The following is a 23,225-nucleotide window of genomic DNA, read 5'->3' as shown; positions in this document are numbered from 1 at the left end:
TTAAAGGTCTCCTCTTTATTATGTTCTGCATGCGGACACTCCCGGAATGTATGTCCAGGTCCTAAGCACAGGTTACAGATGACAGGTCCTGTACAATCATCCTTCACATGCCCAAACTGACCACATAGTGAGCACTTAATACGGGAACAGTTGAATGCCAGGTGTCTGCCCCAACATCTATGGCACAGTCGCGGTTGACCAGGGTAGTAACATACGCCTCTCTCCGAGCCCAGGTAGAAGGAGTGCGGCAGATGTCTGGTCACTCCATTCTCCTGAACCAGCTGGATCTTGACAGAATATCCTCCATTCCAGATCTCCTCCTCATCATAGATCTTTGTTGGCAGTCTCTTCACCTCACAATATCTGCTCAACCAGTGCTGCAAATCTGCCAGAGCCACCACCTCAGATTGGAACAGGACGGTGGCTGTGACTACCTGGGGTTTAGTCAGCTGGATGACATGTAGATGCTCCCACATCGCGTGCTCCTTTGTATCGTTATAAATACTCCAGAACAAGTCTAGACTATATTGCAGCTTGAAACTGATGTCATAATTCCTGCTGGAGGGAACGTGGATCAGAGCGAACACCTCAGAAGCTTTAAACTTCATAAACTCCTTCAACAAAACTTTCCCAATGTAGAGTCTGGAAGGGAGGTTTTCCTCTGGTCCTGAGTACCTGATTCTGACCGCGTTCCTCCTCTGAGGTGTGGGGTTAGTCGGTCTTGTGACGCTGGAGAACAGTCTCCTGTACTGAGGTCTGTCAGCAGGTGGGTCAGGACTGGACCTCTCCTCAGCTGATTGTACTGCAGATCCTCCTGTGTCTGCTCTTGATCGCTGTGTGACCTGCACTCCATTCACTGACACTGCGGACGGCTGAACCTCCAGAACAGGGTCTGCAATGTCCGCCTCAGCCTGTGCCGCTGGTTCATCCGATATCAGACTGTCAATCACCGCGCTGAGCGAGGTCTCACTTATAATATCAGGACATGAGGCACTTTCTTGCTCACTCCCAGGAGTGCCACTCGCATTCACTTCATCAGTACAGCACATAGAGTCTACTGCAGTTAACCCCTCGTCAGCTGGCACACATTTCTCTGCAGCTTTAGCAGCATTTGTGTTGGCTGATTGCACAGACCCCACACATGATGAGAGTTGTGATCCTCCAGCCACCGCACACTCATATCTTCCAGGATTTCCCTGCTCCACAATATTATACACAGTCTTATAGTCAGTGTCTTTTTTTGCAATGATATTTTTTCTCTTCACAGTTTGGGCTCTGGTCTCCCTTTTGTTCTCAATTGCCCAGTTCTTTATTTTGGGTACTGTGCATGATTCTTTCTGCAATCTCTCCTTCAATATCACCAGCTCACGTGTGCAAACATCCAGACACTCACATTTCATCAGCTTTGCCTTTGGATCAGTCTCTTGGTTAATTTCAGTTCTCAATTTGCGAACTTGCATTTCCATTTTAAAGATATTTTTCTTTGTCATTTTTGTGCACAATTCACCAACATCGTGAGATTCAGTTGACTCACCAGCCACCATTTCCAGATCATCACCTCCACCATCTCCATGCTGCAGGCCAAACTCCAGACTCTGGGCTTACCCAGGATCATCAGCCCAGGACCCCTCCCCTCCACCTGGGTCAGAAGCCATGCATAGTCCTAACAGGGAGCTCACAAGCACACGTCTATCCTCTCCTATGGACAAGAATAGAACTACTATAATACTACCCCTATATACAAGAATACAACTACTATAATACTGCCCCTAATTACAAGAATATAACTACTATGAGGGTATGTGCACACACACTAATTACGTCCGTAATTGACGGACGTATTTCGGCCGCAAGTACCGGACCGAACACAGTGCAGGGAGCCGGGCTCCTAGCATCATACTTATGTACGATGCTAGGAGTCCCTGCCTCGCTGCATGACAACTGTCCCGTACTGAAAACATGATTACAGTTGTCCTGCAGCGAGGCAGGGACTCCTAGCATCGTACATAAGTATGATGCTAGGAGCCCGGCTCCCTGCACTGTGTTCGGTCCGGTACTTGCGGCCGAAATACGTCCGTCAATTACGGACGTAATTACTGTGTGTGCACATACCCTAATACTGCTCTCTATATACAAGAATATAACCACTATAATACTGCTCCTATATACAAGAGTATAACTACTATAATACTACCCCTATATACAAGAATATAACTACCATAATACTGCCCCTATATACAAGAATATAACTACTATAATACTGCTCCTATATACAAGAATATAACTACTATAATACTGCCCCCTATATACAAGAATACAACTACTATAATACTGCCCCCTATATACAAGAATATAACTACTATAATACTGCTCCTATATACAAGAATATAACTACTATAATACTGCTCCTATATACAAGAATATAACTACTATAATACTGCCCCCTATATACAAGAATATAACTACTATAATACTGCCTCCTATATACAAGAATATAACTACTATAATACTGCCCCTATATACAAGAATATAACTACTATAATACTGCCCCCTATATACAAGAATACAACTACTATAATACTGCCCCTAATTACAAGAATATAACTACTATAATACTGCTCCTATATACAAGAATATAACTACTATAATACTGCCCCTATATACAAGAATATAACTACTATAATACTGCTCTCTATATACAAGAATATAACTACTATAATACTGCCCCTATATACAAGAATATAACTACTATAATACTGCCCCTATATACAATAATATAACTACTATAATACTGCTCCTATATATAAGAATATAACTACTATAAGGCTGGGTTCACACATGGCGGAATTTCACTTGAATTCCGCTGCGGACACTCGGCAGCGTTAATCCGCAGCGGAGCCGTTTCTCCATTGACTTCCACTTCTATTTAGAAGTGTTCGTTTAGACGATGCGTAAAATTCCGCTGCGGAGCATAGGCTGCGGAGCGGAATTTGGTGTCCGCAGCATGCAAGGGATGTTGCGGACCAGTTTCGGACTGGTTGCGGACTCATGGCGGAAGTTCTCCATTGCCTTCAATGGAGATTCTAACTTCCGCAATGAAGTCCGCAGCTGTCATGCACATGTTATGTGTGCTGCGGATGCGTCTTGCTTTTTTGACATGACATTTCTTCATTCTGGCTGGACCTATGTATTTCTAGGTCTACAGCCAGACTGAGGAAGTCAATGGGGCTCCCGTAATTACGGGAGCGTTGTTAGGAGACATCAGTAAATAGTCACTGTCCAGGGTGCTGAAAGAGTTAAGCGATCGGCAGTAACTGTTTCTGCACCCTGGACAGTGACTACCGATCCCAATATACAGCAACCTGTCAAAAAAATAGAAGTTCATACTTACCGAGAACTCCCTGCTTCTGTCTCCACTCCGGCTTCCCAGGATGACGTTTCAGTCTAAGTGACGGCTGTAGCCAATCACAGGCTGCAGCGGTCACATGGACTGCCGCGTCATCCAGGGAGGTCGGGCTGGATGGCGAAAGAGGGACACGTCACCAAGACAACGGCCGGTAAGTATGAAATTAGTTTACTTTCACTAGGGAAAGTGCTGTCCCTTCTCTCTATCCTGCACTGATAGAGAGAAGGGAAGCACTTTTACCGCAGTCCGCAGCAGCTAGTACGCATCAATTTACTGCACATTTTGGGCAGATCCGCCGCAGAATCTGCAACTCAGATTCTGTGTGGCATTGATGCGGACAGTTGCGGAGGAAATCCGCCACGTCTGGCCATGCCCTAATACTGCCCCCTATGGTGTTGAATTTCTGATCTAAACTGTTAGGGTATGTTCACACGCAAACGTAAAATACGTCTGAAAATACGGAGCTGTTTTCAGGCAAAAACAGCTCCTAATTTTCAGACATTTTTTTATCAACTCGCGTTTTTCGCTGCGTTTTTTACGGTTGTTTTTGGAGCTGTTTTTTAATGGAGTCAATGAAAAACGCCTCCAAAAACATCCCAAGAAGTGTCCTGCACTTCTTTTGATGAGCCGTCATTTTACGCGCCGTATTTTGACAGCAACGCTTAAAATAAAGGCTCGTAGGAACAGAACATCCTAATTCCCATTGAAAGCAATGGGCAGATGTTTGTAGGCGTATTAGGGGCGTTTTTTCAGGCGTAATTCGAGTCGTAATTCGAGTCGTAAAACCCCCGAATTACGTCTGAAACCACTGCGTGTGAACATAGCCTTAGAGTGTTCCCATTGGTTTGTTACTCTCCCCAGTGATAAGATTAGGTAAGACGTCTTTATTTGGAGCCGGTGAATCGATTGTGACAAACAGATAACATCATTAAAGAATTAATTTTTGTGGTTTTCAGTATTTCTAGGATTTGTGACACATTTATTGTATACGTTTCTATTTGCTTTGTTCCTGGATCAATATTATTGTAATAATAGCCGCCGTTCCTATGGAGACTTCTCTATCACTTGACACATTGTATCTCTTCTGCTCGGGGGTGGAACTTGTAGCTCCTGGGGCCTATTGAAATTTATGTGACAGGGGTCCCCACTAACCATGTGCCATTTATAGTACTGGTGTCTACTCATGCGGCAGAGGCGTCTTTGGGCCCCTTCAGGCTCTAGGGTCCGGGTGTGACTGTTACCTCCGGACCCCCCTTAGCTTTGCCCCTGTCTCTGTTCTTCTTCAGATTCCCACAATCATCCAACCGGAATCGTGACCCTTAACTGAAGCCCAAAACAATGTCCGTCACCAACTTCCAGACACAGACTGCATCTGCCGGAAACTTCGCTGTCAGTCGCTCTGCTCATTCGTTCTGTCCCTAAGGAGCTTTTGTTGCCATAGGAACTCACTTAACCATCACATCACTTTACAAATGAAATTCGCTGCATAATATTCCGCCACCGACACACAAATCTGTGCCAAGGCGTTCACAGTAGAATAACTCGCCATAGATAATACATAACCCATGCATCTGTTCCCTTTTTCTCTAGCCTGGTACATAGGGGTGCCATGAGGTTGGGCAGTGAAGGGTTAACCTTGGATGGCACCGCTGCCGCTTAAACAGGAGGCTTACCCCTTCCAGAGCACCATAAGAAAAACACAGGGTGCATGGTCAGTGGTGGTCAGTGCCCGCAGTACTGGGTATGAGCCTGGAAGCAGCAGGTTGGGTCGCCCATTCGTTGCCCACTCCTTATATAAAAACACAAGGGAGCCCTGGAGGATGAGCTTAGCTGAGGTCGCCCTGGATCTGTAGAAGGAATCTACTCCACCAGTAACCATGGACCTCTCCTTCATGGCAGCGCAGGTAAGACTGGATAATATCCGGCTTTATTACTGATGTTATTACAGATCTTATAATGTGTCGGTTCATTCTGTTCTATGTGACTGAGAAGTGGGAAGAGACATGAAGAAAGTGCAGATTCTCTGGGAGATCATGAGCATGAATATCTCAGGACAACATCTTATCCACAATATTACCCCCTGTCACTAATTATCCGGGATGTTATTACGTAACTCGGAATCCTTTATAATACAATTGTGTATAACGGCTGCCTGATGATGTCATCAGTTCAGCAAACTTATACAATATAAAGTATTATTAGCCCCCAGGTGTATATCAGATTGTATCATACCATTGTAAAGTGTTGTCCAATATATTATAGTATAGTATGTCATAGTAAATATTAGAATATATAATAGTATGGGATGGTATAGTGTAGTACAGTTTATAATAGTCTAGTACTGTAGAGTCTTTCATAATACAGTACAGTTTACAGCAGAATAGAACATGATATTATAATATATAATAGTAAAGAATGGAATATTATAATACATTATATCATACTATAGTATATAATACAGTATATTATATGACAGTATAGTAAAGTAGATTATCATATGGTATATAGTATAGGGAAGTACAGTTTACAATCGTATAGTGCAGGATAGTATATTACCCTACTGTACTATATAGTATAGTTCAGAATATATTTATTTTGTAGTATAATATAGTACAGCACAGCACTGTATATAATACTATAGGGAACGATATTATATTACTGTACAGTATATCATAGTATTATATAGAATAGTACATAATGGTGCAGTGTATTATATTACATGATTATACAGTACAGTATATTATAGTATTATATAGTATGGTACATAATGGTGCAGTGTATTATATTACATGATTATACAGTACAATATTGGTTACAGTGCAGTATAATACATTACATAATATTATATCATATAATATTACAATGCAATATATCATAATATAGTACATAACATGATATAATATTTGAGTTTATAATGGTATGGTATAGTATAGTACAATGCAACATAAAATAGTATAGGGCTGGATATCATCTTACAGGACAGTATATTATAGTACAGCACATTATAATATTATATTATCTATATATTGATATCATCTGGTTAACCCCTCATTTTACGTTGATTATTTGATCTGGAAGTATCAAAACCATAACAAATTATTTATTCCTCCATAGCACGTGTTCATTAGACGGTATTACAGCCCCTCCCCCTCCCTTAATGACTGATTTATGTTTTGTTTTGATGAATTCAGTTGCAGACTAATGACTTCTGCCCCTCGTGATCCAGCAGCACTCTGCCTCCGTATCCGTCTTTTAAGGGTATATTCACATGCCAAAGATTTGTTGCAGAAATTGCTGCGACTGTCCCTTGATCTGATTGGGGTTCGCAGAAATCCATGCACCTGCTGCAGAAATTTCACATGTATGGAACTGATTTTCAGCTGCAAAAATTTCTCTTCAATTCTGTTACATGTGAATATACGCTTACAGATAAAGAGATCGGTCTGAGCAGATAGAGCACAAGTCTGGTGGAGAAGGATATTCTATATTCTATATTTATACATATATATATATATATAGCACTGTACGCAGATGTATGACTCACAGTGGTCCCTGTCCCCTATATCTGGAGAGTGGGGAAGGGGTTACTGCCATGGTCATTGTAAAGCTATATAGACTATTATAGAATAGTACTATACATACAATAAATGCATCAACTATACAGAGTTAATACTGGTTACTATGTATCCGGACTTTAATTTTTTGTATTTCTACACTTTACAGCCTCGTTCCACAGGAGTTGCTGCATACAGATATAGAATAATTAGTATTACAGGCCATTGCAGTCTATTTTTATTTCTCCCCTTAAAGCTTCACCCCTTACTGGTTTCATTCAGATTGCCACCACCAGCAACCACTTTTATATGTACTGAAGTAGTCACTGGAAGTTCCTCTTCTTCTGCTGCACAGCAGAGTGCTTCTCCACAATACACAGACTCGTGTCAGCCGGGTAGGAAAGATGAAGATTGCTTAAAGGCTATGAACACCTTTGAAAATGAAATAAAAATGTATATCAGTGTGATTGGCGCAACTTTGCAATTACGTTTTATTAAAAACTATTTTTACTTTTTGAGATACAGCTGCTTTGTGACCTGTATATAGAGCAGTTGTATCATGTGCTGAGACCTGAATCCGTTAGTTCAGCAGCACTGACAGAGTGTCCTGCGTGTTCCTTGTTCATACTTTAGATGTGATAGATTACATGTGGATCCTGCGTGTCAGAAACACACAGGATCCGCTGTCACTGAACCCGTCAGTGCCGCTGACCTGACGGAGTCAGGTAGCTGTATCTCAAAAAGTAAAAATAAATTTGAATAATAAGTAGTTACAAAGTTGCACCAATCACACTGATAGACATTTTTATTTAAAAAAAACAACAATTGTTTTCAAAGGTTTACATAGCCTTTAAGCAAACTTTCATCTTCCCGACCAACCTGAAACAAGTCTGTGTAGTGTGGAGAAGCACTCAACTGTACAGCAGAAGAACAGGAACTTCCAGTGACTACACTCTGCTCAGTAAAGCTGGGAATCATTAGTGTTTGCAAAGGCTAGAAAGCAAAGCCCTAACCCAACATGCATGAGCATCTACTCAATCTGCCATCTTTACTGTCATTCAGCCGTCAACAATACAAAGTCCTGATATCAAACACAGGGTTTCTATATGCTGCATACCACACTGCCTCCAGCCATGCACATCTGTTTTGGTGGGGGTTACTCCTCCAAAGCCTGTATCCTAATTGGGAGGGAAGGAGGAGGGGGGGGGGGGTAATTGCCTAATGTAAAGGACAGCCCCTGTAAGTGATGTAAAATGCAGGTGACAAGTTCACTTTAACGGTGATGCTAATTGACAAGGAATCAAATGGCGATATTATAGAGCGCAGAGATCCGTACTACCCGGCTGCACGGTATAAAGCTCAGGCCTAATGGAGTTGTTCAAAGGACGTCACGAGCATCTAACATGCTGTGAATATTTTATGTGAGTTGTCATTCTTTGAGATGAAGCCAACATATGTCCCTTATATACCATAGAAGTAGAGTCCTAGATACCCCCAGGGGACACCATATGTAAAACAACATATGTCTGAAGCCCTTATAATTTATAGTCATGGGAATGACCTAAATGAAGCATTTTGTGGATGACTTGTGCCATCCTTCGCAGAGGACAAAGTTAAAGTGTAACTCCGGCTATAAACATAATCTATATTTCTGTGCTCGTGAATTTCATAATATATCTTACTGAGGGTCAGAGCTCCACGTTTCTGATACAGAGGTCCAAGTCTTCTGCCTCCCTTCACACAGATATAGAGTAAAATTCTAGCTGACTACAGCCACCACCAGGGGGAGCTCACTGTATAGAGATTTATTATCAATGGAAGCTGTATAAATCTGTATGCAGTTAGCTCCCCCTAGTGGTGGGCATCTAAATTCCCCTCTGATCTCTTTGACAGAACATAATTTTTTTTACCTCAAAACAACGAAATGATGTTCATAGTGGGGGTGCACTTTAATATACTGAAAACAGCTAGAGCTAGCGCCTGGTATTTTTACAGGAAAGCACAGCAAAGATAATAAGGATCCCACTCAGGCAAATGTCCTCTAAATTCAACTCCATCCTCATCCCCCAGTCACTTATCTACGACCTCTCCTGATGCTGAGCCATTTGGTGTCTTACTCTATATGCATCACATTATAGGCTAGAGCGGGAGCCTGCCGAACAGAGACACAGTGACGGAAATTCAGACTGTCAGCTCTTCATCACGCAATTAAGTGAACAGTTTGTGAATTACAAGTTAAGTGTAGTGTCTTAAAAGGGTTTCTCGATTTTACTGTTGTATCATGAAAAGTTCAGCAATTTTCTAATAGACATTGTGTTTTAATTCCTTACCCTTTTTAATTTTACTGTTTGTTGTCAGTGAATCGAAACATTCTTGTTTACATTCAGAGTCTGGATTAATATCCTCATCATACACTGTTCACAGAGGTGCATGGATGAAAAAGCTCTGGCAAATTTTTAGCCTCTGGATGTAAGCTAGAATTTTCCATTAACTGACGGCAAAAAGAGAGGAGGAGGGAGCAGGAACAGAGTTAGAGAGAGGCAGAAAGACACATAGAGATGCTGCTGCAACTTCTAGTAAGTCTTATACCTCACCACAGTGCTGGATTTACAGCTACACTGCTCATTACTGCTGTATAATCTCCTCGATGCTACAGCAGCTTCTAGTAAGTGTATGTTCACACGCAGTGTTTTCAGACGTAATTCTGGTGTTTTACGCTTCGAATTACGCCTGAAAAATCGGCTCCATTACGCCTACAAACATCTGCCCATTGCTTTCAATGGGTTTTACGATGTTCTGTTCCACGTAGTTTAATTTTACGCGTCGCTGTCAAAATACGGTGCGTAAAATGACGGCTCGTCAAAAGAAGTGCAGGACAATTCTTGGGACGTTTTTGGAGGCGTTTTTCATTGACTCCATTGAAAAACAGCTCCAAAAACGGGCATAAAAAACGCTGCGAAAAACGCGAGTTGCTACAAAAACGTCTGAAAATCAGGAGCTGTTTTCGCCTGAAAACAGCTCCGTATTTTCAGACGTTTTTGGTCACTACGTGTGAACATACCCTTATACCTCACCCCAGTGCTGGATTTACAGCTACACTGCTCATTAATGCTGTATAATCTCCTGCACAGCTTCTAGTAAGTGTTATACCTCACCCCAGTGCTGGATTTACAGCTGCACTGCTCATTACTGCTGTATAATCTCCTCCATTCTGCAGCAGCTTCTAGTAAGTGTGATTTATCTCCCCTAGTACTGAATTTACAGGTACACTGCTCATTATTCCTGCATAATCTCCTTCTTGCTGCGGCAGCTTCTAGTAAGTGCTCTATCTCACACTAGTACTGGATTCACAGCTACACTGCTCATCACTGCTGTATAATCTCCTCCATATAAGTTTTATATCTTCCCGAAGTGCTGGATTCACAGCTACACTGCTCATTACTGCTTTGTTATGTCCTCTATACTGGTGCTACTTCTAGTAAGTGTTATATCTCACACCAGTGCTGTATTCTCAGCTACACTAATCACTACTGCTGTATAATATTTTCCATACTGCACCTGCTTCTAGTAAGTGTTACTTCTTACCCCAGTGCTGGATTCACAGCTACACTGCTCATTACTTCTATATGGTATCCTTCATGTTGCTGCTGCTTATATATATATATATATATATATATATATATATATATATATATATATGTGTGTGTGTGTGAGAGAGATAGGTGATCAGGATGTTCTCTTCTCTATGTGTGCAGTGTGGAGAAGACATGATAGCAGTTCGGCTCTGCTCACTAACACAGAGAAAACTGACAGAGAGAGAGGCTGCAGAGGAGAAAACTGCTAAAAAATGGCATATACAACTCACACAATGGCCAGAAATTGTGTTATTCCTCATGTCTACACATAAAACGGCTTATTCTGAAGTTAAGGCACGCTTTAATAAATCTGCCCCACTGTGATGTCCTTAGTGCAGGGCCTCTGGAGACGGGACATGACACATGGATTTTTTCTTTGGTGTTTTTCTAAATCTTTGTGTCACCCCCCAGGCCTGGCACTTGGCATATCACAGTGTATCAGCTTAGCTCAGAATATTCCTTTAACATGGATATGCAGATCTAAAAGCTGAAATGATATGGGACTTAGTAGTGTGGTGGGGGGTTACTTTGTGTTAATGATTGTTGGGGTGCCCCTTAAAGTTAGGGGGGTTTTAATCAAGTTAAATTAAAAAACTTAATTGCAGTCCAAAAGGGTAGCCTGCGGGTGGTTATGCCCTGAAAAATAAATCTTGCCACCAGTCATTGTTATAATACACTTTTGCTGAATTGCCACAATGGAGGAGATTATTTAAAAGTAGTAAAGAGGAGCAGTTACCTAAAGTAACCAATCAGATTTCAGCTCTCAGAAGATTCCTTCAGAAAACAAAAACTTGACACCTGATTGGCTGCTATGAGCTACTGCTCCACTTTTCCTTTGCGCCAGTTATTTCTTGCTTCATTTTTGCATGGCCTCCTGTGGGCCCCCTTCTGTACTCCTGAGGTCGGTTCTCTAAATTCCCCAAAAATTAGTCCATTCTTGGCCAACCTTAAAATATAAGATCATACATTGGTTTTTCATCCAATTTTTTTTTTTTTTTACAGTAAATAGAAAAATTAACAGGAAGGTAGAAGAACAGGAGGTGGAATTCTATGTATTAGGGAAAAATGTTTTGCAAAATATGGAATAGTATTGAATGTGCACTAGTTTCTATGTGGTGTTTCCATATACACTGCATATAGACTGGGGGCAGTGCAGCAGGAGATGGACTGTTGATTGGTTTTTTATCCCTTCCAGCCAATAAAATAATCAGTGTGGTTTTGGATGGAGAATCAACCGTCTGTTTTATTAAATCAAATTCCACTTACTCCTCCTCATTAAAACACCAGAGAACTAAAAACACTGATTTAATGGAATGTGAAAAGATCCTTTGAGCATTTATACATAATTCAGAACGTTTTCCACTCACAATCTCTCATAATATTCTACCATCAGATCAAGGAAAGAACGGGAGCGAAACCGGAACATTTATATTTATCATAGAGTTTATATACAAATCACTGAACCATTATAACATATCTAGTCAGATAGAAAAACTCTACTATTTATTCAGATCCATATTCTTCTCCATAGGGGGCAGTATTATAGCAGTTATATCCTTATACATAGGGTGCAGTATTATAATAGTTATATTCTTGTATATAGGAGCAGTATTATAGCAGTTATATTCTTGTACATAGGGAGCAGTATTAGGGCATGACCACACGTGGCGGATTTCCTCCGCAACTGTCCGCATCAATGCCGCACAGAATCTGCGTTGCAGATTCTGCTGCGGATCTGCACAAAATGTGCAGTAAATTGATGCGGACTAGCTGCTGCGGACTGCGGTAAAAGTGCTTCCCTTCTCCCTATCAGTGCAGGATAGAGAGAAGGGACAGCACTTTCCCTAGTGAAAGTAAACGAATTTCATACTTACCGGCCGTTGTCTTGGTGACGCGTCCCTCTTTCGCCATCCAGCCCGACCTCCCTGGATGACGTGCCAGTCCATGTGACCGCTGCAGCCTGTGCTTGGCCTGTGATTGGCTGCAGCCGTCACTTACACTGAAACGTCATCCTGGGAGGCCGGACTGGAGACAGAAGCAGGGAGTTCTCGGTAAGTATGAACTTATATTTTTTTACAGGTTGCTGTATATTGTGATCGGTAGTCACTGTCCCGGGTGCAGAAACAGTTACTGCCGATCGCTTAACTCTTTCAGCACCCTGGACAGTGACTATTTACAGACGTCTCCTAGCAACGCTCCCGTAATTACGGGAGCCCCATTGACTTCCTCAGTCTGGCTGTAGACCTAGAAATACATAGGTCCAGCCAGAATGAAGAAATGTCATGGCAAAAAAGCAAGACGCATCCGCAGCACACATAACATGTGCATGACAGCTGCGGACTTCATTGCGGAACTTAGAATCTCCATTGAAGTCAATGGAGAAATTCCGCCATGAGTCCGCCACTGCTCCGCAACAGACAGAGCATGCTGCGGACACCAAATTCCGCTCCGCAGCCTATGCTCCGCAGCGGAATGTTACGCATCGTCTAAACGAACACTTCTAAATAGAAGTGGAAGTCAATGGACAAACGGCTCCGCTGCGGATTAACGCTGCGGAGTGTCCGCAGCGGAATTTAAGTGAAATTCCGCCACGTGTGAACCCAGCCTTATAGTAGTTATATTCTTGTATATAGGGGGCAGTATTATAGTAGTTATATTCTTGTATATAGGGGGCAGTATTATAGTAGTTATATTCTAGTATATAGGAGCAGTATTACAGTAGTTATATTATTGTATATAGGGGGCAGTATTATAGTAGTTATATTCTTGTATATAGGGGCAGTATTATAGTAGCTATATTCTTGTATATAGGGGCAGTATTATAGAAGTTATATTCTTGTATATAGGGGGCAGTATTATAGTAGTTATATTATTGTATATAGGGGGCAGTATTATAGTAGCTATATTCTTGTATATAGGGGGCAGTATTATAGTAGTTATATTATTGTATATAGGGGGCAGTATTATAGTAGTTATATTATTGTATATAGGGGGCAGTATTATAGTAGCTATATTCTTGTATATAGGGGCAGTATTATAGTAGTTATATTCTTGTATATAGGGGCAGTATTATAGTATATTATTGTATATAGGGTAGTATTATAGTAGCTATATTCTTGTATATAGGGGCAGTATTATAGTAGTTATATTCTTGTATATAGGGGCAGTATTATAGTAGTTATATTCTAGTATATAGGGGCAGTATTATAGTAGTTATATTCTTGTATATAGGAGGCAGTATTATAGTAGTTATATTCTAGTATATAGGGGCAGTATTATAGTAGCTATATTCTTGTATATAGGGGCAGTATTATAGTAGTTATATTCTTGTATATAGGGGCAGTATTATAGTAGTTATATTCTAGTATATAGGGGCAGTATTATAATAGTTATATTCTTGTATATAGGAGGAAGTATTATAGTAGTTATATTCTTGTATATAGGGGGCAGTATTAGGGCATGACCACACGTGGCGGATTTCCTCCGCAACTGTCCGCATCAATGCCGCACAGAATCTGCGTTGCAGATTCTGCTGCGGATCTGCACAAAATGTGCAGAAAATTGATGCGGACTAGCTGCTGCGGACTGCGGGAAAAGTGCTTCCCTTCTCCCTATCAGTGCAGGATAGAGAGAAGGGACAGCACTTTCCCTAGGGAAAGTAAAAGAATTTCATACTTACCGGCCGTTGTCTTGGTGACGCGTCCCTCTTTCGGCATCCAGCCCGACCTCCCTGGATGACGCACCAGTCCATGTGACCGCTGCAGCCTGTGCTTGGCCTGTGATTGGCTGCAGCCGTCACTTAGACTGAAACGTCATCCTGGGAGGCCGGACTGGAGACAGACGCAGGGAGTTCTCGGTAAGTATGAACTTATATTTTTTTTTACAGATACATGTATATTGAGATCGGTAGTCACTGTCCCGGGTGCAGAAACAGTTACTGCCGATCGCTTAACTCTTTCAGCACCCTGGACAGTGACTATTTACAGACGTCTCCTAGCAACGCTCCCGTCATTACGGGAGCCCCATTGACTTCCTCAGTCTGGCTGTAGACCTAGAAATACATAGGTCCAGCCAGAATGAAGAAATGTCATGGTAGTAAAAACAATACGCTCCGCAGCACACATAAGATCTGCGGACTTCATTGCGGAATTTTGACTCTCCATTGAAGTCAATGGAGAAATTCCGCCATGAGTCCGCCACTGCTCCGCAACAGACAGAGCATGCTGCGGACACCAAATTCCGCTCCGCAGCCTATGCTCCGCAGCGGAATTTTACGCCTCGTCTAAACGAACACTGCTAAATTAAAGTGTAAGTCAATGGACAAACGGCTCCGCTGCGGATTAACGCTGCGGAGTGTCCGCAGCGGAATTTAAGTGAAATTCCGCCACGTGTGAACCCGCCCTTATAGTAGTTATATTCTTGTATATAGGGGGCAGTATTATAGTAGTTATAATCTTGTATATAGGAGCAGTATTATAGTAGTTATATTCTTGTATATACGGGGCAGTATTATAGTAGTTATATTCTTGTATACAGGGGGAAGTATTGTAGTAGTTATATTCTTGTATATAGGGGCAGTATTATAGTAGTTATATTCTTGTATATAGGAGCAGTATTATAGTAGTTATATTCTTGTATATAGGAGGCAGTAATATAGTAGTTATATTCTTGTATATAGGGGCAGTATTATAGTCGTTATATTCTTGTATATAGGGACAGTATTATATTAGTTATATTCTTGTATATAGGGGGCAGTATTATAGTAGTTATATTCTTGTATACAGGGGGAAGTATTGTAGTAGTTATATTCTTGTATATAGGGGCAGTATTATAGCAGTTATATTCTTGTATATACGGGGCAGTATTATAGTAGTTATATTCTTGTATACAGGGGGAAGTATTGTAGTAGTTATATTCTTGTATATAGGGGCAGTATTATAGTAGTTATATTCTTGTATATAGGAGCAGTATTATAGTAGTTATATTCTTGTATATAGGAGGCAGTAATATAGTAGTTATATTCTTGTATATAGGGGCAGTATTATAGTCGTTATATTCTTGTATATAGGGGGCAGTATTATAGTAGTTATATTCTTGTATACAGGGGGAAGTATTGTAGTAGTTATATTCTTGTATATAGGGGCAGTATTATAGTAGTTATATTCTTGTATATAGGAGCAGTATTATAGTAGTTATATTCTTGTATATAGGAGGCAGTAATATAGTAGTTATATTCTTGTATATAGGGACAGTATTATATTAGTTATATTCTTGTATATAGGGGGCAGTATTATAGTAGTTATATTCTTGTATATAAGAGCAGTATTATACTAGTTATATTCTTGTTTATAGGGGGCAGTAATATAGTGGTTATATTCTTGTATATAGGGGTAGTATAATAGTATTTATATTCTTGTATATAGGGGCAGTATTATAGTAATTATATTCCTGTATATAGGGGCAGTATTATAGTAGTTATATTCTTGTATATAGAGGGCAGTATTATAGTAGTTATATTCTTGTATATAGGGAGCAGTATTATAGTAGTTATATTCTTGTATATAGGGGCAGTATTATAGTAGTTATATTCTTGTATATAGGGGCAGTATTATAGTATTTATATTCTTGTATATAGGGGCAGTATTATAGTAATTATAGTCTTGTATATAGGGGGCAGTATTATAGTAGTTATATTCTTGTATATAGGGGGCAGTATTATAGTAGTTATATTCCTGTATATAGGGGCAGTATTATAGTAGTTATATTCCTGTATATAGGAGCAGTATTATAGTAGTTATATTCTTGTATATAGGAGTATTATAGTAGTTATATTCTTGTATATAGGGGGCAGTATTATAGTAGTTATATTCTTGTATATAGGTGCAGTGTTATAGTAGTTATATTCTTGTATATAGGGGGCCGTATTATAGTAGTTATTTTCTTGTATATAGGTGCCGTATTATAGTCGTTATTTTCTTGTATATATGGGGCAGTATTATAGTAGTTATATTCCTGTATATAGGGACAGTATTATAGTAGTTATATTCTTGTATATAGGTGCCGTATTATAGTCGTTATATTCTTGTATATATGGGGCAGTATTATAGTAGTTATATTGTTGTATAGAGGTGCAGTATTATAGTAGTTATATTCTTGTATATAGGGGCAGTATTATAGTAGTTATATTCTTGTATATAGGGGCAGTATTATAGTAGTTATATTATTGTATATAGGAGCAGTATTATAGTAGTTATATACTTGTATATAGGAGGCAGTATTAGGCCGAGCGTGTGTGTTTTGCGCGTGGTGCATTTCTGTTTTCATTCATAGTTTTGACTACTGTAGGGCGATGCGCCGTGCGCAATTTTCACGCACCCATTGACTTCAATGGGTGTGTGCAGCGCGAAACACGGCCAAATATAGGACATGTCGTGCGTTTCACGCAGCGGACATACGCTGTGTGAAAATCACGGACTGTCTGAACAGCCCCATTGACTAACATAGGTCCGTGTGACGCGCGTGAAAAACACGCGCGTTGCACGGACGTATTATATGTTCGTCTGAATAAGCCCTTAAAGTACTTATATACTTGTATATAGGAGCAGTATTATAGTAATTCTATTCTTGTATATAGGAGCAGTATTATAGTCGTTATATTCTTGTATATAGGGGGCAGTATTATAGTAATTATATTTTTGTATATAGGGGCAGTATTATAGTAGTTATATTCTTGTATATAGGGGCAGTATTATAGTAGTTATATTCTTGTATATAGGAGGCAGTATTATAGTAGTTATATTCTTGTATATATGAGCAGTATTATAGTAGTTATATTCTTGTATATAGGGGGCAGTATTATAGTAGTTATATTCTTGTATATAGGAGCAGTATTATAGTAGTTATATTCTTGTATATAGGGGGCAGTATTATAGTAGTTATATTCTTGTATATAGGAGCAGTATTATAGTAGTTATATTCTTGTATATAGGGGGCATTATTATAGTAGTTATATTCTTGTATATAGGGAGCAGTATTATAGTAGTTATATTCTTGTATATAGGAGCAGTATTATAGTCGTTATATTCTTGTATATAGGGGGCAGTATTATAGTAATTATATTCTTGTATATAGGGGGCAGTATCAGGGCATGACCACACGTGGCGGATTTCCTCCGCAACTGTCCGCATCAATGCCGCACAGAATCTGCGTTGCAGATTCTGCTGCGGATCTGCACAAAATGTGCAGTACATTGATGCGGACTAGCTGCTGCGGACTGCGGGAAAAGTGCTTCCCTTCTCCCTATCAGTGCAGGATAGAGAGAAGGGACAGCACTTTCCCTAGTGAAAGTAAACGATTTTCATACTTACCGGCCGTTGTCTTGGTGACGCGTCCCTCTTTCGGCATCCAGCCCGACCTCCCTGGATGACGCGCCAGTCCATGTGACCGCTGCAGCCTGTGCTTGGCCTGTGATTGGCTGCAGCCGTCACTTAGACTGAAACGTCATCCTGGGAGGCCGGACTGGAGACAGACGCAGGGAGTTCTCGGTAAGTATGAACTTATATATTTTTTTACAGATACATGTATATTGAGATCGGTAGTCACTGTCCCGGGTGCAGAAACAGTTACTGCCGATCGCTTAACTCTTTCAGCACCCTGGACAGTGACTATTTACAGACGTCTCCTAGCAACGCTCCCGTCATTACGGGAGCCCCATTGACTTCCTCAGTCTGGCTGTAGACCTAGAAATACATAGGTCCAGCCAGAATGAAGAAATGTCATGGTAGTAAAACCAATACGCTCCGCAGCACACATAAGATCTGCGGACTTCATTGCGGAATTTTGACTCTCCATTGAAGTCAATGGAGAAATTCCGCCATGAGTCCGCCACTGCTCCGCAACAGACAGAGCATGCTGCGGACACCAAATTCCGCTCCGCAGCCTATGCTCCGCAGCGGAATTTTACGCCTCGTCTAAACGAACACTGCTAAATTAAAGTGTAAGTCAATGGACAAACGGCTCCACTGCGGATTAACGCTGCGGAGTGTCCGCAGCGGAATTTAAGTGAAATTCCGCCACGTGTGAACCCAGCCTCATAGTAGTTATATTCCTGTATATAGGAGCAGTATTACAGTAGTTATATTCTTGTATATAGGGAGCAGTATTATAGTAGTTATATTCTTGTATATAGGAGCAGTATTATAGTCGTTATATTCTTGTATATAGGGGGCAGTATTATAGTAATTATATTCTTGTATATAGGGGCAGTATTATAGTAGTTATATTCTTGTACATAGGTGGCAGTATTAGGCTATGTTCACACGGGGTATTTTGCTGAGTTTTTTTGACGCGGAAACCGCGTCGCAAAACTCGGCAAAAACGGCCCGAAAATGCCTCCCATTGATTTCAATGGGAGGCGTCGGCGTCTTTTTCCCGCGAGCAGTAAAACTGCCTCGCGGGAAAAAGAAGCGACATGCCCTATCTTCGGGCGCTTCCGCCTCTGACCTCCCATTGACTTCAATGGGAGGCAGAGAAAGCGTATTTCGCGCTGTTTTATGCCCGCGGCGCTCTTGTATATAGGGGCAGTATTATAGTAGTTATATTCTTGTATATAGGGGGCAGTATTATAGTAGTTATATTATTGTATATAGGGGCAGTATTATAGTAGTTATATTCTTGTATATAGGAGCAGTATTGTAGTAGTTATATTCTTGTATATAGGGGCAGTATTATAGTAGTTATATTCTTATATATAGGGGACAGTATTATAGTAGTTATATTCTTGTACATAGGAGGCAGTATTATAGTAGTTATAATCTTGTATATAGGAGGTAGTATTATAGTAGTTATATTCTTGTAGATAGGGGGCAGTATTATAGTAGTTATATTCTTGTATATAGGGGGCAGTATTATAGTAGTTATATTCTTGTATATAGGGGGCAGTATTATAGTAGTTATATTCTTGTATATAGGGGGCAGTATTATAGTAGTTATATTATTGTATATAGGGGCAGTATTATAGTAGTTATATTCTTGTATATAGGGGGCAGTATTATAGTAGTTATATTCTTGTATATAGGAGGCAGTATTATAGTTGTTATAATCTTGTATATAGGGGCAGTATTATAGTAGTTATATTCTTGTATATAGGGGGCAGTATTATAGTAGTTATATTCTTGTATATAGGGGCAGTATTATAGTAGTTATATTCTTGTATATAGGGGCAGTATTATAGTAGTTATATTCTTGTATATAGGAGCAGTATTATAGTAGTTATATTCTTGTATATAGGGGACAGTATTATAGTAGTTATATTCTTGTACATAGGAGGCAGTATTATAGTTGTTATAATCTTGTATATAGGGGCAGTATTATAGTAATTATATTCTTGTATATAGGTGCAGTATTATAGTGGTTATATTCTTGTATATAGGAGCAGTATTATAGTAGTTATATTCTTGTATATAGGAGGCAGTATTATAGTAGTTATATTCTTGTATATAGGGGCAGTATTACAGTAGTTATATTCTTGTATATAGGGGGCAGTATTATAGTAGTTATATTCTTGTATATAGGAGGCAGTATTATAGTAGTTATATTCTTGTATATAGGGGCAGTATTATAGTAGTTATATTCTTGTATATAGAGGCAGTATTATAGTAGTTATATTCTTGTATATAGGAGCAGTATTATAGTAGTTATATTCTTGTATATAGGAGCAGTATTATAGTAGTTATATTCTTGTATATAGGGGCAGTATTATAGTAGTTATATTCTTGTATATAGGGGGCAGTATTATAGTAGTTATATTCCTGTATATAGGAGCAGTAATATAGTAGTTATATTCTTTTATATAGGGGCAGTATTATAGTAGTTATATTCTTGTATATAGGAGCAGTATTATAGTAGTTATATTTTTGTATATAGGAGCAGTATTATAGTAGTTATATTCTTGTATATAGGGGGCAGTATTATAGTAGTTATATTCTTGTATATAGGAGCAGTATTATAGTAGTTATATTCTTGTATATAGGAGCAGTATTATAGTAGTTATATTCTTGTATATAGGGGCAGTATTATAGTAGTTATATTCTTGTATATAGGGGGCAGTATTATAGTAGTTATATTCCTGTATATAGGAGCAGTAATATAGTAGTTATATTCTTTTATATAGGGGCAGTATTATAGTAGTTATATTCTTGTATATAGGAGCAGTATTATAGTAGTTATATTCTTGTATATAGGAGCAGTATTATAGTAGTTATATTCTTGTATATAGGGGCAGTATTATAGTCGTTATATTCTTGTATATGGGGGGCAGTATTATAGTAGTTATATTCTTGTATATAGGGGGCAGTATTATAGTAGTTATACTCTTGTATATAGGGGGCAGTATAATAGTAGTTATATTCTTGTATATAGGGGCAGTATTATAGTAGTTATATTCTTGTATATAAGGGGCAGTATTATAGTAGTTATATTCTTGTATATAGGAGCAGTATTATAGTAGTTATATTCTTGTATATAGGAGCAGTATTATAGTAGTTATATTCTTGTATATAGGGGCAGTATTATAGTAGGTATATTCTTGGACATAGATATCAGTATAAAGTAGAATGCACTGCACATTAAGCTCTGCCTACTTATCAAGGCCCACCCATTAGCTTATTCCTAGCCAAAGATGGAGGATACTACATCCAGATATTACCCTCTTTTCTCTGATAGATACGGTTTGTCTCAGTCTCCAGAAAATCTTGCAGATAAGTGTTTTACTTTTAGGTTTTTGTTCTAAGAAGTTTATATAAAGTTTATGTAAATATGATCGAATTAGATGAATTTCACATCACAGCATAATACCAGCCTGGGCTTCAATCAGAATGATATAAAGCTGCACAAAGGATCAGGTACCAGACGACATTATTTTTTTGTGATTGGGATGTAAAACTCCAGCTGGAGCGCTCCAGTTACATTAGAAATAAGCTCAGCTAATTATGGGGGAGGGTACACAATGTACAATTATTATTGTACTTTACTGATGGAAATGATTTATGAGTATAATCTGTGCCTGAGAAGGGCAAAACAAGATGCGGGGCCCTGGGTTCTCCGCTGTAAATGCATTGTTGAAGAATGCCAGGAGAGGTGCTGTGAATGAGGTGGGTTTAGGTGGGATGAATATTTTATACAACTGTTACACTAAATTACACATATATAGAGACCCTTATATATAAATAGTATATGTAGGCAATAAGCTCTCTATAGCATTATAATAACATTTCTATTTATAAAATATTTTCCCCTCCAGATTGGGGTGAGGCTGTAATGTCGGGGTAGGGAGACAGTCAGGTGAGCCCTAATCTACCCGCCACTCAGTCCCTGCCTACTTGCAACGACCCGTCCTAGGCAACGGGGTACAACTGGGCGACGGTCCCTACGCTCAGTAAGTGCAAGACAGACAAACAGACAAGGGTATACAGAAGCTAGGGAAACGGGGCAGCTGCCCACGGAGACACCGTGAGCAACAAGAATAGTGAACGAGCCGAGTCAAACCAGGAGAGAACGAGGTACAAAACACTGAGCAGGAGAGTGGTCAGAAAGCCAAGGTCTATAACAAGCAGAGGATGAGTAGTACAAGCAGTAGCAGCAAGGCCAGGAAACAAGCAGGGCAGAATCACAGGCAAAGGAGGAACAGGAAAGGCAGGTATAAATAGACAGTGGGCGGGAGCTAGCTCCATCTGGCCAGGCTGTGATAGGCTCTCCCACTCCTAAGCCTGCCATCCTGAGTGGTGGAAGATGGAGTCAGTCTCACAGACATAGGAGCAGGTGCAGACTGATTGCCCACGGGCGTCGACACAGAAGCTGTGTCTGGCAAATCCTTTACAGAGGCATAATGGCTCTTGCCAAGGGCGTCAGAAGTCCAGAAAAATTGCTTGTTTAAAAAAAGTAGAGTTGCCCATAACAAGAATCAAAAAGACAAGGTCGTACATAACCTAGAGGTCATTCACATGCTAGGGTGCCTTTGGAGAGAGGGGGCCCAGCCCTGATTGGTACCATCCCTTTACTACTGGGTATCAAGAACCTATACAGAACTCTTATCTCCAAAAGATATAAATTGTTAGTAAACCAGGGGGTGGGAAATTGGCCCAAGGTTCATGAAAGGCAGTGGCAAACAAACACCAAACCCTTCTGTCCTCGGCGCTAACCCCGTAGCTATAATAAAGGCCCATTTAGGTCTTCACTATGGGGCGCCTCCTCTTCTTTATATATCACTGCAAAAAGGAATTACTCCTAACATGCCCCCCCACCTCGCCCATTGTCTGTCCATTGTACAGCATGAAGATGAGGAGCCCTGTCCATGGGTACACATTGGGGGTGGGCATCAAATTAAGCCTTGGCTCTACCTCTTCAGGGTCCATTGCAGACACATAGGCGGCTTGTATAGTCGTTACTCTCTTATAAGTGTGGGTAATTGTTTTCTAAACAGGTTCTGTACAGTAATAAGTGGCACTAAGCAGCATCAGCAGCGGGAAAATTCTCCATTTAAACTAACGGGAATCTATTTTATGCATAAAAGTGTTTTGATGCTTCATACAAGAGATTTCTAACCCCCTCCAATTGAATTACTTTCTGGTGATT

At 40.0% G+C, this 23,225-nt stretch overlaps 1 protein-coding gene across 1 annotated transcript in view; it reads left to right on the top strand.

Moving 5' to 3' along the window:
- Positions 1-4,872: 4,872 nt before the first annotated feature.
- C12H14orf132 (chromosome 12 C14orf132 homolog) overlaps positions 4,873-23,225 on the top strand; it is a 33,051-nt gene continuing 14,698 nt past the window's right edge. The window contains exon 1 of the mRNA XM_075844292.1: positions 4,873-5,310. Coding sequence (XP_075700407.1) covers positions 5,284-5,310 — 27 coding nt within the window. The 5' untranslated portion in view covers positions 4,873-5,283. The remainder of the gene's footprint in view (positions 5,311-23,225) is intronic.

The sequence above is a fragment of the Rhinoderma darwinii genome, chromosome 12 (assembly GCF_050947455.1).
Source record: "Rhinoderma darwinii isolate aRhiDar2 chromosome 12, aRhiDar2.hap1, whole genome shotgun sequence".
In the NCBI taxonomy this organism is placed as follows: Eukaryota; Metazoa; Chordata; class Amphibia; order Anura; family Rhinodermatidae; genus Rhinoderma; species Rhinoderma darwinii.
Note: the sequence above shows the minus strand (reverse complement) of the source record. Positions and strands in the feature narration are given on the sequence as shown.